General features: G+C 31.3%; 1 protein-coding gene across 1 annotated transcript in view; it reads right to left on the bottom strand.

Annotated features, from left to right (window-relative positions):
- LOC145319694 (amyloid-beta-like protein) overlaps positions 1 to 17,053 on the bottom strand; it is a 201,179-nt gene that overhangs the window by 76,443 nt on the left and 107,683 nt on the right. Inside the window, exons 4-8 of the mRNA XM_080161986.1 lie at positions 6,972 to 7,025; positions 2,316 to 2,394; positions 1,741 to 1,781; positions 1,357 to 1,449; positions 107 to 260 (exon numbers count right to left, since the gene is read on the bottom strand). Coding sequence (XP_080018112.1) covers positions 107 to 260; positions 1,357 to 1,449; positions 1,741 to 1,781; positions 2,316 to 2,394; positions 6,972 to 7,025 — 421 coding nt within the window. The remainder of the gene's footprint in view (positions 1 to 106; positions 261 to 1,356; positions 1,450 to 1,740; positions 1,782 to 2,315; positions 2,395 to 6,971; positions 7,026 to 17,053) is intronic.

The raw sequence follows: 17,053 nt of genomic DNA, 5'->3' as shown, positions 1-17,053 counted from the left end.
AGACAGAAAAATGAAAGACCGACATAGATATTTATAGAGTAGCTTTGCTGTTTCAATCTTGTTACTTTTGAACCTAATCCTCCTTGTTTAACAAACACAACTCTACCTGTGACATCATCCTTTTCCTTTACTTTCTCCTCCTTCACCTCTGGCTCCTTCTTTCTCCTCCTTGGCTTGTCATCATTTCTGTTGATCTGGTTCAACAGAAACTTTTTGTCATTCTCATAATATTCAGAGTCCTCCTCACTGCTTTCATCATCCTTAACAGAATTGTTTTTTTTTAGCAATGCTTTTGTTGAACAGTCTCTTTCTGACTTTATGTCAACCCTTTTTCATTTAGGAAATATGATATTATCAGCAGCTATTCTATATTCTAGTTGTTTGTATGTGTGACTATTAATTCATAAAAAAACATAGGTAGGGGAAACTAAATTTAAAAATTGTTATTGACTTACAAAAAATGTTTGATTTTAAATTCCTCTAACTTTAAAAATAAATTTAAATTAATTTAAGAGCCTACTTTGATAAAATTCAGTTATTAACGACAAATATATGAGTCGTTCAAACAATATATTAAAAAATATATACATACCTCATCGTCATAGTATTCATCATCAAATATATACATACCTCATCATCATAGTATTCATTATCAAATTTATACATACCTCATCATCATAGTATTCATCATCAAATATATACATACCTCATCATCATAGTATTCATCATCAAATATATACATACCTCATCATCATAGTATTCATCATCAAATATATACATACCTCATCATTATAGTATTCATCATCAAATATATACATACCTCATCATCATAGTATTCATTATCAAATATATACATACCTCATCATCATAGTATTCATCATCAAATATGAACATACCTCATCATCACAGTATTCATTATCAAATATATACATACCTCATCATCATAGTATTCCTTGTTAAATATATACATACCTCATCATCATAGTATTCCTTGTCAAATATATACATACCTCATCATCATAGTATTCCTCATCAAATATATACATGCCTCATCATCAAAGTATTCATCATCAAATATATACATACCTCATCATCATAGTATTCATTATCAAATGTATACATACCTCATCATCATAGTATTTATCATCAAATATATAAATTTCTCAGAATCATAGTATATATTCATCATCAAATATATACATACCTCATCATCATAGTATTCATCATCAAATATGAACATACCTCATCATCACAGTATTCATTATCAAATATATACATACCTCATCATCAAAGTATTCATCATCAAATATATAAATACCTCAGAATCATAGTATTCATCATCAAATATATACATACCTCATCATCATCATCATAATATTCATCATAATAATCATCATCATCATCTTGTTCTAGGTATTCATCATCATAGTATTCATCATCAAATGGGAACTAGAAAAAAATAACCTTTAATAAAAATTGTATCTCTTTGAAGGCTAAGAATTATTTTAATTAGAGCTTTATTGCCCAATCCTAGAAGCAGCATATAGTGCCTTATAAAAATGACGTCATACAATATAAATGAACAATGATAGGCCGGTATACATTGTAATTGACCAGTGGTAAAATTTATACTGGACTTTCATTAGTCACTTGTATTATATGACGCCATTTTTACTTCACGCTGTGTCGTAAAATTTTAATTGAAATAAATAAAATTGAAATAATAAAACTTAAACTTACTTTGTCCCCAGATTCTGATGTGGAACTCATTGGGCTTGCTTCTGGAAATAAAATTTACATTAATTCTATTTTATTAAGTAGTAAGCTTTTTTGTCTGTAGCAAAATATCTCGCTAACCGCTGAACTGATATGGTTCTCCTATTCAGTGAAGTTTCTAATTGGTTCAGGGAAGGTTTTTTTACTAATTTGAGGAGAGTATCTCCAACCTCCAAATAAAAAAGGCCACAGAGCAAAACACAGAGCAAATGTAAATATGAGAAGATGGCATATTCCCATTATCTGTGCGCTTCATGTGCTTATTATGTCTTTTGTTTTCCAGGTAATTAGAAAACCTTCCCAAATCTAAAATTTATCAACCAAATTTATTATAAGTTATAATGGATATAGAATACGTGGATATTGCGACAGTGTAATTTTTGTCGCCAATAATACATTGTCAAGGGAGAGGATTAAGTAAAGTCAGAATTGGGAGAGGGAATTAAGGGTATCGTTTATTAGCCAGCTTAAGAAACATTTTATCGGGGTACGCAAGAATCTGTCACAATATCCACATATTTAATATCCATTTATCTCACCTATGCATCTGTAGGGCTTGACCCATCTATCTCCTCCTCCGATACACTTCTTTAGACCAGCCTTACACCAGTCAGAAATCTTAATATAGATAAGATAAGATAAGATAAGATTTATTTTCCAAAAGGTACAAAGCAATGATTAAGTCTAAATTTACTGATATAGTATTATATCAACATCAAGGTTTTATATGGAAAGTTCATCTTTATAGCGAAGTACTTCTACAGAAAAGGTTGGCCCTCACGGAAACGCTGGAAAGTTTCATGTGTGACATCATAAAAATGCACCAAAAAAAGGAGGGATGAAAGGATACGTTGCAATGTGAACCCTTAAAATGATGGATTTAGACCTATTTTTATGACGTTACACATGACACTTTCCAACACTTTCCACAATGGATAGTTTGTTTGGGTATGATGATTCCTGTAACAATGATATTTAATTTCAATATTCAAGAAAGTAAATTTATTCATTTTAAAGATTGCAATATGGGCGTTGCTTCAAAAGACCAACTCTAAAAAAGACCAACTCTACAAAAGATCAACCCCTACAAAAGACCAACACCTACATAAGACCAACACCTATAAAAGACCAACACCTACACAAGGTCTACCCATACAAAATATCAATTTATACAACTATATTTTATATAAACATCAAATTTATTAATAAAGCAATACATTTCTGCCATTTCATCAAAAGATTACCATTCGTTCCAAATGTTGGAATGTAACGATTTTTTATCATTAAAATTGGAAGATTTAAGATAATTTCATCAAGAATTAGAAGATTTTCATATAATTATTTCATTACATTGATACAAAAAAATTAATTTTCTGCTTATTCTCGTAATTGTGTCGTTTATAATCTATCTAAAGCATTCATTTTATTAATTTGATAAATACAGATATAATGGTAGACCATTTGCAGCTTTAGACCTTTTAGCATTACGATTTTTTGAATATTGGTCTTTTGTAGAGTTGGTCTTTTGTAAGTGTTGGTCTTATGTAGAGTTGATCTTTTGTAGGTTGGTCTTTTGTAGTGTTGGTCTTTTGTAGAGTTGGTCTTTTGTAGCAACGCTGCAATATGTGACGATCAATTTAGAAGTGATTGAGTTGCCCAAAAATGTTTGATATTAAACATTTTTACAACAGTTTGTATTTAAATTTTTTTTCTTTACTCCACAAATGTTTTATATATGCCCTTATAGATGCTGTTATCCTTGTTTAATACTATGCCTTGAACAAATAACTTTGAAAGCACAATACTATATAAACTCTTCTCAATATATTCAAGTTGGAAATTCACAAATATTGGAGATATTAAAAGGGGTGGGACTTCAATTCTGCTTGTAAAGTGCTTCACAATAACATTATACAAGCAGCAAGTAATTTCACCACCAAAAATTGATGTTGTAAAATTGAGAACTAAAAAAATAAAGGGTTGTTATCTATCATATACCACTACACTCTAATAGCTTTAACTCTATGGGCACTCAAATAGCAAATGCTATAATATGATATACAACAATTTTGCTGGAAGGAATGAAGGAAGGAGTAATACAGTCAGCGAGGGAAAAGGAAGGGGTCATCTCAAAAAACGCCCATCTCAGAATACGCCTATCTTAAAAAACGCCTTTTACATAAAATGCCTTCTACATTTTTGAAAAATAAAGCCTAATTTTACTTTCGATGACTAGATAGTATGATATTCTTGCGGAATTGAAGTATAACCATATGTAATTCTGCATATTTAGCAGGATATTCGATATAGAGTACATGGCAAAATAGATCAAGCAAATTAAATTAAATTGTAGTAATTATATTGCATTACTAAACAATTTTGTTTATTATAAATGGAGGAAGAGTAATTTATCCAATCCTGTATTGGGGTTTAGTCCCTTTCGTGGCAACGCTCCTTAAGGGGCAATTCTTCGTCTTTTTCACAGTAGCTTTTCTCCTAATTCTATCCCCTGCGGGGCGCTCTAACCATGTCGGACAATCACTTAACCCAAAAGAACCTAACCTAACCTAAAATAACCTATCAAAAGCCATTTTTAAATACGACGAATCGCCCCTTAAGGGGCGTTGCCACTATTCCCCTGTATTGTTTTATATATATTACTAGCGGCTACGCCCCTAGAGGCCTCTAGTGGCACTTTAAATGTTTTTGTTTGTTAAAGTTAATTTTTATGACGATACCTCTTTATTTGACGTTGAAGTCTCCTCTAAATTTTTTAAAATTTCGATTTTTTTGTCATTTCTCTTGGGAGGGTGGTGGTACCCTCCCCCAAAATAGTTATAAACCTTCCCGGGACTTATGAGAAGCTACCCTGTTAAGGAGAACCCGATCGGTTCAGCGGTTAGCGAGATCCTTCGGTACACACAGACAGACACACAGACAGACACACAGACAGACACACAGACAGACACACAGACATCCTGTTACTTTAGTATAAGGATTAATGGGTAAAGTTTATAGTATTTATACCCTAAAGAGGTCCTTAAGGTTTGTCATTTTTTTGCATTATAGAGACCTCAACCGTTCGATCTAATAATAAAGTGAAACTTTTAGCAGGCTAAAATAACGATCTACCCCCCCCCCTTCTTTATCCCATCCCTACCCTCTAACTGGATGAACGAACTTACCAATATATAAATGACAGGGGAAATAGCAAGCTAAATTAACGACAGTTTTTCCCCTGCCACAATAATCATCTATTTTCTTTATTATTCATTAAAAATAATATGAAAAAAAAAAATAATTTTCTTCTCATAATCTTAAAATTTTTTTTTTTCGTCTAAATATCCGCATTTTGCTATTATTGGCGTGTTATTGCTGCGTTTCTAATAAACAAAATAGTCCTTGTTTTTCATTATTTCTATTTCTATCCCTGCCAAAGAGAGAAAGGGGACAATGGGCTGTTTATTACACTAGTCTCCAAAGTTTTATAATAAAGTTTCTTATTTGCTGGCCTAGCAACTTTGGAGATTTCGGTGAACTTTGATTGGTTGGTGTTAAACGTGAGTGTTTAAATGTTTCAACATTTAATTTTAATCTATAGAAGTGCTAATTTTGTGTATATTTATTGTGTATGTATATAAATTTATCGTTCATTGTCTTATCCCTTTAGATCCCTGTATCCCTGCACTGATGAAAGGATTATGATCTCTATAAATTGGGTTAATCAAATTCAGAGGGAAAATATAAAATTTATAGAGTTTTAATGATCTTCAGATTAATCACTAATTGGATGTTGGGTGTGCATTTATTTCCGCAAATTATAATATATGCATACTGTATCATATGCGCATAAAGAAAAGATAGCAAATAAATTTTAAATGTGGGTTTGTTTAATGACGAGAGTTTAGCAAAGAGGAAAGGACTATTAAATGAATTTAAGGTTGTAATGGTTGTTATTTCACAGAATTTAAAAGTGCCGGTTGAGTTCGGTGGGGGAGCCACCCACCTATTCGTATTCAAATAATGGTGATTTTTTAACTGCTAGAGGGGGTGGGATACCCTGCGGTATCATACCTGCGGTTCCTATACCACCTGTGCCCTAACCCTGTATGGCTTTCCAGTGCCTAACATAACATATCCTAACTTAACATAAAGTAATAAACAAACAAACGTACCATTTATTAAAAAAAAGAAATGGGGGGGGGGGGGTTATCAGCGATTATCAGAGTACTTTGTATGAAAGCACCCTATAATTATCTTTTACTATGCTACGTGTGAAAGTGAGGGTACATCATTATTATTGGATGTTCTAAATTTTATGAGTAAATTTGCAACAGCAACAAAAAAAACAAGGATTTTTGACCCAATCATTAAAAATATTTGTAAATGAATTCTTATAATAAAGTAACAGGATGTCTGACTGTTTGTCTGTGTGTTTGTGTGTATGTTTGTACTGAAGAATCTCGCCAACTGCTGAACCGATCGGGTTCTCATTTACAGGGTAGCTTCTTATAGGTCATGGGAAGGTTTATAACTATTTTTGGGGAGGGTACCACCACCCTCTCAAGAGAAATCGCCCCTAGAACCCCCCCCCCCTCCATTAAAAGTATTTAAAATTACATTTTTTAACTAAAAAAACTACCCCATAAACTTTTATTTCTTTTTAAATCTAAAAAAAAAATATTGGGTTATTGAATTCAAATCCCCCCTCTTCTGGTGCCCCTAGAGGACTCTAGGGCCGTAGCTGCTGGTAAATAGATATAGTGTTGGTTTGTTATCATATAATTCCTGTTGATATGATTATAATAACATTGTTTTTAATCATTCTATAAATCTCAACTTTGAATCTCTTTATAGTGACTGTAAAAAAATACGTCATACAATACAAATGACCAATGATAGGCCACTACAAAGACTGAATTGACCAATGGTAGGCCAGTATGACGCAATTTTATAGGCACCATAAAAAGCTTTATCTCAGCTTTTACACTTTAAGCCAAATATCTTCTTTAGGCTTAAAGTAAAAATACCTTGAAACCAACATGTCAAAATAAGAAGCAATTATTCAACCAATCACATTACAAGTTTTGAAACTGTTATAAACATGCATAAAAATACAATCAAGGAATAACGAACCTACCCTAACTCTAGAAAAGCTTCTAAAAAAAACTCTAAAAGTATCGAATTACAATTACCTTTTCATATTTGCTAGACTCGATAACACTGACTATATGCCTGTCTGGGTACACCTGCAAAATTCAAACAAAATTATTATCATAACAAGGATGACAACACCCATAAAAGCGAAGCACTGAAACGGTAGGAAAAACAGACATCAGCACTTAGTATAGTGTCATAACTGAATAATCATAATATAAATGTATAAGAGTGAAAGCAAAATTGTAAATAAATTTGATGTAAAACTGCTTGATTCAGGATAATGTTTATGGACATACTTACATTTTTAGGACTTGATTATAGAGTTGCTTCGCTTATTACATTATACTTTGTTGTCCCAGGAATCAATATACCAAAAATTAGATCAATCGGATGATAAGATCACATAAAAATTTGTTGTTAAAAGTAAAAAAATCAACATGTTTAAAATGGACGTACGGACATTTTAGTGATGATTATAGAGTTGCTACGCTTTCTAAATCGTACCTAACTATTAAAGGAATCTCCATGCAAAATTTGAAATCGATAGGACAATTCTAACATGCCTAAATTAACGAAAAAAGCTATCCGTTACGGACGGACGGACGGACGTACGGACGGACGGACCGACCCTAATTATAGAAAAGCTTCGCTTTTAAAAAAATAACTGGATGTATGTTTTTATGACGAAGTCCAATCTGTGCCACTTTTGCACCACTTTTGATTCCTGTGACGTAATAAAAATGAGGGATTCTCCATCTCTTTTTTAGGTTTTTTTTCCCCTTCTCCTCTCATCTCCATCATTTATATGACGTCACAGGAATCAAAAGTGGTGCAAAAGTGGTACAGATAAGGCTTTGTCAGTTTGTATGTTTGTAATAAAAGATCTCTCAATTTTTGTACATAATAAAAATGTTTTAAGGTTAAATTTTGCATAAATTTTAACACAAAAGCACAGAAATTTAATGCAAGGTGTTAAATACTAAAATGCAAAATAACAAGGAACAGCTGTTCACAAGTAGCGTTTTTTTTAATTCAAATCTCCCAGTCATCGAACATTTTTTTTAGTACTTATTAAATAAGTTGAAATTTTGTATCTAAAAATGGGACGAATTCTGTTGACCACTACCAGCCCCCTTTTTTTAACCTAAAAACAATTTTTCTACCCCAGCGGGAGCTCGAACCCTTACCGAACCTAATCCCGAACTGTCATAAGCATCAAAAATACGTTTTTCAAGATTGTTTGTGATCCATCTAATCGCTATATGAATAAAGTACAATGTGCGAAGTAGATGTGCTTTAATCAAAACACCTGCTATGAAAAGCTTTTATCAATTTGATAAGGTGTTTAACTAGAAGTTTAGAATAATTTGTAGGAATGAATATTTTGATCTTTTCCTCCATCGAGTGTCCATAGAGTTACAAACCCCCTACCCCTTACTTTTTCAATAAATTGAAAAGAAGGATGGGTACTTTTCCTATGCCTAAACCCTGCGGGGATTACATCAGCGGTGGTCTTATCCTGTGGGGCTATCCAATACTTAAATAGACAAACAAACTAACCAACCACCCCCCCCCCATTTAAAAAAAAATATTTTAAATTAAAGTAGGAAGGTTATGTGCTTAACATGGCACTCTAGAAAAATTGCCGAATACTTTAATCATATGGAAGAACTACTAATTTCAAAACTTATTGAGTAGCTTTGCAATTACAAAAAATTGGGACAAAAGCATTGTTTTATTTTGATAATAAGCAATGAAAACAAAAAGTTACAATCCTTATTCAGTTTTGCAGCTACTCTATAAATAGTAATAATGTACGTCGACTACAGCTAAGAAGAAATTATGACATATTCTCTAACTTTTTCTCTTATTATTTCTCTCTATCTATCTATCCCTTTCATTAAAAAGTACAACAGTTAATTGATCCTATTTTACTGCTCTAATCTTGTGAAAGCTGCCCTACGGCCTACATATGGACATAATTGGCCTTGTATGAATGTAAACAAATTTGATGACCTGAATTTGAATTTCCGAATGTGTAAACAGTTTCCTCGGCGTTTCCTCGACCTATCTCAATATTTACTACTAGCTAAAAAAGCTTCAAACTTTAAATTTTGAATGTATAATGTATAAATCGTTTTTTACATTCAAATTTAGTTTTTTTTTGGAAATTTAATTTTTTTTAGCTAGTAGTAAATATTGATAAAAGATGAGAAAACACCGAGGAAACTGTGTACACATTCGGAAATTCAATTTTAGTTCATCACAAATTTGATATCATGTTTGTTTAGTTTGAAATATTTCTACACCCACTAAATTACGGTGTGCATTCACTTCTGCACATGTATCAGTCATCAAAACCGCTTAATTTTACATTGTCACAACCAGTCTTTTCGTTACTCTTTTCGTGAAAATCCCTTTTTCTTTCTACTAGTTTGTCTTTTTAGTCGCAAAGCTACTCTGTAACTCACTTTGTCAGTCCATCAGGAGGAAATGTGATTTTCTCTGCTGTTATCTAAGATAGCCAGCTGAAATGTTTGGTGAATAATCCTTGTACAAATGATCATGCAGTATATGTATAACTGGCTTCAAAAGATGAAAATCTCTATTTTTATCAGGGTTTCGTAGTTTTAAAAAAGGATCAATTACATATTCTCTCTTTTTTATGACAACTGAACATCTGATTGTCTATCCAGATTTTTTTCTGCTCTGCTGCTTTGTCATTCTTGTTGCAACTATACAATACACGGGGGTGAATGCTCACCTACGAAATTTGATGATAAACTGCATTGCAACTTATGAATTTTAAAACATATTATATTTCTAAACATCACATCCATAAGAATTAAAACAAACCGAAAAAGGTTAAAAGATAGGTATGTTCGTTTATCCGTCTGACCAAAAGGGTGTCGAGATAATCAAATGTTATATAAAATGTTAATAAAATGTTAATAAAACAATTCTTACATTCTTGGTTTAATCTATCTATAATTATAAAGCTCTATTATAATATTTTATTATTCATCATAGTGTGTACTAATAAAACTATAGAGTGGGTTTAATCTATCTATAACTATGAAGCTCTATTATAATATTTTATTATTTATCATAGTATGTACTAATAGAACTATAGAGTTGGTTTAATCTATCTATAATTATGAAGCTCTATTATAATATATTATATGCATCCTAGTATGTACTAATAGAACTAGAGAGTGGGTTTAATCTATCTATAATAATGAAGCTCTATTATAATATTTTATTATTCATCATAGTGTGTACTAATAGAACTATAGAGTTGGTTTAATCTATCTATAATTATGAAGATCTATTATAATATATTATATGCATCCTAGTATGTACTAATAGAACTATAGATTTGGTTTAATCTATCTATAATTATGAAGCTCTATTATAATATTTTATTATTCATCATAGTGTGTACTAATAAAACTATAGAGTGGGTTTAATCTATCTATAACTATGAAGCTCTATTATAATATTTTATTATTTATCATAGTATGTACTAATAGAACTATAGAGTTGGTTTAATCTATCTATAATTATGAAGCTCTATTATAATATTTTATTATTCATCACATAGTGTGTACTAATAGAACTATAGAGTTGGTTTAATCTATCTATAATTATGAAGCTCTATTATAATATTTTATTATTTATCATAGTATGTACTAATAGAACTATAGAGTTGGTTTAATCTATCTATAATTATGAAGCTCTATTATAATATATTATATGCATCCTAGTATGTACTAATAGAACTATAGAGTTGGTTTAATCTATCTATAATTATGAAGCTCTATTATAATATTTGATTATGCATCCTGTTGACCTAATTGTAAACTAGAACAATCAAAATATTAATAAGCAAAAAATACAAGTATAGTACATAGGAAGGGATAGACATGCATTTTATTAGCGCAGCTACTTTATAAATAGGGTATGTCAGACTGTCAGTCATTAAATATTCGACACTTCTTTTCTAAACTTAGTAGAGCCTAAGCGTTTTTATCAGCAAAGACTAGGAACTATGCAGTTTCTCAGGGAGGGAGAAGACATTGGGCTGTTTATTACACTAGTCCCCAAAGTTTCATAATAAAGTTTTCTTTTTGTTGGCTTAACAACTTTGGGGACTTTATTGAATCATAATTGGTTGTTTCATTAAGTTGAATATCTAAAGGTTTCAAGCACTAATTGTAATCTAAATAGGGGAACTTTGTGTATTATCATAAGTGATGTTTATAAATTTTTTGACCATTTTCTTATTCCTTTAGATCTCTGGCAGTTTCTCTATGATATGTTTCAAATTACAGTTTACTTTTCTTTTTTTTAAATATAAAATTGCAGTTTTCTTTTCAGTTTTTGAAAAATTTCAGGGGGGGGGGGGTTAAAGAAAATAAAAGTGCTATAACACGAAATTTCCCTCCCCCTTTTCCCTTATAAAAAAGGATATTTATTGTCGTACTTAAGTTTGTCTATTGAGCAGTAGCGCTGTTTAGAATATATTGTAAAATAATATATGTTTATTTAAAATAAAAATGCTTGTAATCCTACGCCTGTAAACAAGGCGTGGACAAAGAGTAAACATTTGCTTTTCATATGAGCTCATTGAGGGCTGTTTTTCCTATCTAGTGAAAAAAAATTCCCGCGTAAACTTGTTCATTATCTAGGCTTCTAAGTTTCGCCAATTATTTAAGTTTCATAAATTACCTTCTTGTAATAATATCTCTAATTAATTTGCTATTGTATATGAATCATTAAAGTAAAACAATAGAGAGGAAAGGGGTTAGATAACAGTGGACCCTGTTTCAACTTTAAATAGGGTCTTTGAATATCAGCCAATAACGTCTGAAATATTAACACAGCCACGTCGCTACAAAAGAGCAGAAAGTAATTTACTAGCAGATGAAAAAGATCCACAATACTGGATCCAGTTAGTTGTCTTAGTTACACATCTATACTTATTTAGGAAACACTTTGCGAATATGACATTTTGGGGGAACTATGACACACCTGGATTTTATCTTTTTGCCAATCTTTTCACTAAATGATTTCTTTTGTCAGCAATTGTTTGCAAATTTACATAAGTTTTTTTTTTATTTTTATATATTGACATTCCATATTAAGAATGAATATTTTATAATCGAAAGTAGAATTATATTTGTTTGTTGGTATGTCTATTAGAGCACTAAGATCTCACTATCCACTGAACCGATAAGGTTGTGCTTTTTATATAATATGCCTAACATGTTTTATGCTATTTAACTGGAAAAACACCACTACTAAATATATATGATTGCCTTAAGTAAATTTAGTTTTTATCTCTAAAGCTACAAAAAGTTTTAGCAATATTTAAAAGACCCTTGGAATTTTGGGTATAGTCCCTTTCGTGGCAACGCCTCTTAAAGGGCGTTTCGTCATATTTTCACAGTAGATTTTGATTATTTAGGTTGGGTGATTTCCCCGCAGTGTTAGAGTCCCCCGTAGGGGCTAGAAATAGGGGAAAAACTATTGCGAAAATACGACGAAACGGCCATTAATAACCGTTTTTTTCATTTCAGATAGAGTAAATTTATTCTTAAAATCATTAAATGTGTTTTTATTGTTTTTTTTCCAATTAATGAAGTAAAAATACTCTTTGATGAACAAAAAAACGAAAATTTGTTCACAAACTAACATCCACCTTAATCATTTATGCAAAAAAACTTATTAAAGAGTTGATGTGCTACTTTGTTCAAAAATTATGCCAAGGATATTCATAACTTGTGACTAAGCAAGCCACCCCATGCAGCTTATACAAGGTTCCAGGAATCAAGGAATTAAATCTTTAATAAATGTACAAAAAATTAAATCTTAGTTACTGTTAAAATAATAAAAAAAAGATAAAAATATTTTTCTATACATGATTTATGGGTAACTTATTTCTAGTTGCAAAGCCTAGAAATGCCTATACCTTGTTTTTTACTAAATTTACCAAATAACATTGTAAACATTTTATTATATGTATGTAAATTAATCATTTAATTAAGTGTCCCTTAATATGAAGAAGCATTTTTGGACTTATTCTTCCTTGCTTTTATGTTAAAAATATTCCTAGCAATTATTAATTCTTAATTTCCTGAAATCCATGTATTCTCTGCATTTTTGTTGCAATCCAAAAACTTTTCAGAATTATTTTTGATTAATATTTGCATCCAAATACTTTGATTACTTCAAAGCATTGAAAGTTTTGTTCATTAAACTACTGGAGAAAAATGTTAATGTTATTTGCAGTTTGGAACAGATAAAGGGATGGTTAAACATACAAAAAAAACGGTAAAACATAGCATTGGAGGAAGAAGTGAAAAGTAAAGGCATATTTTTTTAAATAGGCAAAAACAGCATTTGCTCTATAAAGACATGTCAAAAGTTTATTGAAATTATAAGGAAATTTTACAATAAAGTTGACCACTTATACACTGTAATTGACCAATGGTATAGTTATTTCTCGCATCGTATTATAAACGGCTTTCCGGGCTAAAAAAAAATAGTTTTAATCTTATAATTGTACATTTTTATATTCGTAGAAAGCTGGATATAATACGATGCTAGACATAGTTTTTTCGTATGGATGAGAACCGGTTTCTATCCACCGGATTCGAATGAATATGAGAATAGTTATTTCTCGCATCGTATTATAAACGGCTTTCCGCGGATATATAATGTACAAATATAAGAATAAAACTAGTTTTTTTTTAGCCCCGAGGTGCCAAAGGCACCGGCTAAAAAACTGGTTTTAATCTTATGATTGTACATTTTTATATTCGTAGAAAGCTGGATATAATACGATGCTAGACATAGTTTTTTCGTATGGAAGAGAACCGGTTCCTATCCACCGGATTCGAATGAATACGAGAAAAATTTTTACCTGCCTCTCATTGGTAATTTTATCTTATGACGTCATTTTTTTGCTGTCCTTATATTTAATTGGTAATTGTGAAAATTCGTTGTGTTTGCTCGTTGTCGTAATTCAGATCAAATCAAATCAAATTTAGCCCCTACCATGTTCCAACTTTATGTTTAAAAATTGTATCTACTGCTGCTAAGTCAAATTTGTGACATAACAATCAAAGCAGAAAGAAATTTCTTGGAAATGGATGGGCACAACTCATGTACATTGCACAGATAAGTATTTATACAGACAGAGGTCGTGAATGGAAATGGTTGGTTGTCTGCAAAAGTTAGGTTCGACAGTGCCTTAGTAACTACTACAAAAGATGTGGTTGTACTTTGTTATCAACCAACCCTCGAAAATTTAACTATTTTTGAGTGCAGTTGTAAACTTTTTATTTTTTTTTTATACGATTTGATTATTCATATATTCTTGTTAAGTTTGTATAGTTTCCAAAGCAAAGAACAAACAAAAATAGTTGTTGTGCATTCATCACAGCTTCTGTGTGCATAATGTGCACAATGTACACTATTTTGTGCACATTTAAAGGTGTACAATATATTAATAATGACTTCAAAAATAGACAAAATAAAACAGTTTCAGTTTGCCTCCTAAAGTACAAGGATAAAATGTAAACTTTTCTTTCAAAAAATTAAACAATAGTTTTTCATTGCATAGTATCATAAACAGCTTTCCGCGGATGTAAAAATTAAAAATTGTTTGAAAGATTAAAACAAGTTATATTAGCCCCGATGGTCCAAAGGCTCTGGCTAACAAAACTGGTAATAATTTTAGCATTTTTTTCGTGGAAAATTGAATGTTATACATGATATTTATGAGAATGACGAAGAACCGGTTCTAATCCAGCAGATAATAATCGTTTTCAAAGCCATACTATGTAAGACACATGACAGTCATAGTGATATTATTAGATTGGCAAGATTGGTAGATAAAAACGCTCAATATATAAATATTTCTTAAAATTTCTGTAATAAAACTTGTTTGATGAGTGTTAAAGGAAGCCTGCAATAAATAAACCGTTCTAACTGCTGAAAGACAGCCACAAGTAAATCCAATACCACAAATTTGAAACCTTCAGAATTAATAACAAAAAAGTTGAAGGCATTTTCAAATAACATTTTATGTAAAATGAAAATGTGAAAGTTTTTCATTACTTTTGATAGAAATTTAGAAATTAAACTACATAGCCTAGAAAAAATATTATAAGCTTATTTTGTCATAAATTTAGGTTGCCAGTAACTAATTATATTTTTCATTAGCTTATAATTTTGTGTCTAGGCAATGTAATTGAATATTGTAATTTCTATTATGAGCAATGGAAATCTTTCAAAATTTTCATTGTACATAAAATGTCATTTTAAAATGCCTAAAACTTTTTTGTTATTAATTCTGAAGGCTTCAAATTTGATGCTGTGAGTATTGGTGCAAAAAATGGGGACATGATTCCAGTGACCTCATATTTTTCTTTCCCGAAAAAGGGAAGGGGGGAAGAAAAAAAGAGATGGGAGAAAAGGGGGTTTTCCCCATCTCTTTTGAAGAGATTTTCTTCCCCCCTTCCCTTTTTTGGGAAAGAAAAATATGACGTCACTGGAATCATGTCCCCATTTTTTGCACCAATACTCACAGCATCTTTAAATTTGGGGTATTGGGTTTACTTGTGGCTGTCTTTCAGTAGTTAGAACGGTGTATTTATTGCATTCTTCCTTTAAATGGGCAGGTGAATCCAATATTTTATGTCAGATATTATAAATCAGTTTACATTTCATATTTCTAGTTGTGTAACTTCTCTGTAATTCTAAATGTGCCTGTCTGTCCATCTATAATTTTCTTAAGACACATTTAGTGCATTACTTCGTTTTCTTTCCATGACCCTAACTTTCTTTAATAATTTGAAACGTAATGCCTTTCGTTGCATATGTATGCTGCCATCTTTGTTCTATATTCCATTAAATATAATACGAATGAAATTGTAAGTTTAGAAAGGCTGCCCTAGCATGCCGGACCAGAACCAGCATAAATGTATTTATTTTGAAAAAATGGTTTGGCAGCCGTCAACCAGCTGCTATCAAGCCAGACATTAACTGCACTTTTGTATTTTTTGATAAGACAATTTTTTCTGTGAGAATCCAACCTTTTATCTTATCACAGATTAGGTTAGGTTCAGTAAGTTTTTGGGGTAGCCCAGCTGAGCTTTTCAATCTGGCTAAAAAACTAAAGGTTTGATGATGTGTTTTAAGGCTGATTAACCGAATTCTCCCTGCTGTCAAGCGGGTGAAGTGCCTCGACAATATGAAAATCTGATTAAAATTAGTTTGAAAACAAAGTTTATTAATGGAAATCTGACCTCGAATTGTAATTAAATGTTCAGTTACACAACTTTACTGCAGCCATTACAGCCTAATACAGGTTGTACCTTATAAAACTTAATAGTCGATATTATATCGACTTAATGTCATTGATTTACGCTGAGCTGGATCTTTAAATCAATTTATTGGTGAGTCAGATCGGGGTGAGCCAACTTTCCACCAATGAGAGCACAGCATTTTATGAAATGCCGCACTGTGATTGGCTGAAATTCGGCTCACCCTGATCTGGCTCACCACTAAAATGATTTAAAGATCCAGCTCTGATATCATGCAGAGAGAGATTGGACAATGGACTGTTTATTAAATTAGTCCCCAAAGTTTTACAATAACGTTTTCTTATTCATTGGCACAAAAACTTTGGCGATTTTTAATGAATTTTGATTGGTTGATTCATTAAGTTAAGTGTCCAATCGTTTCAACCAATAATTGTGATCTAGATAAGAGGGAATTTTGTTTATCATCATAATGGATGTAAATCAATATTTGGCCATTGTCAAATCCCTTTAGATCCCTATTTGAATCTACTCAGATGGACCCTAGTAAAAGTAGCTGCGCTGATTTTTTAAAAATATAAACGCTACAAAGTTAGTGAGTAGCTACATCTCTAAACCTTAGTTACACAAGCTTATCTAGGGTTTTCCGATTAGTCAAAGAATATAACAATAGTGTGCGATTGCTAACCTTTAAATGGATATTGATATACGTGGATATTATGACAGGGGGAAAGTTATCTTCATTTTGTGTAGCTAGCATGGACATTTATTAGTCTGTTTGTTCA

This window comes from Acartia tonsa, chromosome 5 (genome assembly GCF_053477335.1).
Source record: "Acartia tonsa isolate MP-2025a chromosome 5, ASM5347733v1, whole genome shotgun sequence".
Taxonomy (NCBI): Eukaryota; Metazoa; Arthropoda; class Copepoda; order Calanoida; family Acartiidae; genus Acartia; species Acartia tonsa.
The sequence above is the reverse complement of the archived record's forward strand: the minus strand, read 5'-3'. Positions and strand labels throughout refer to the sequence as shown.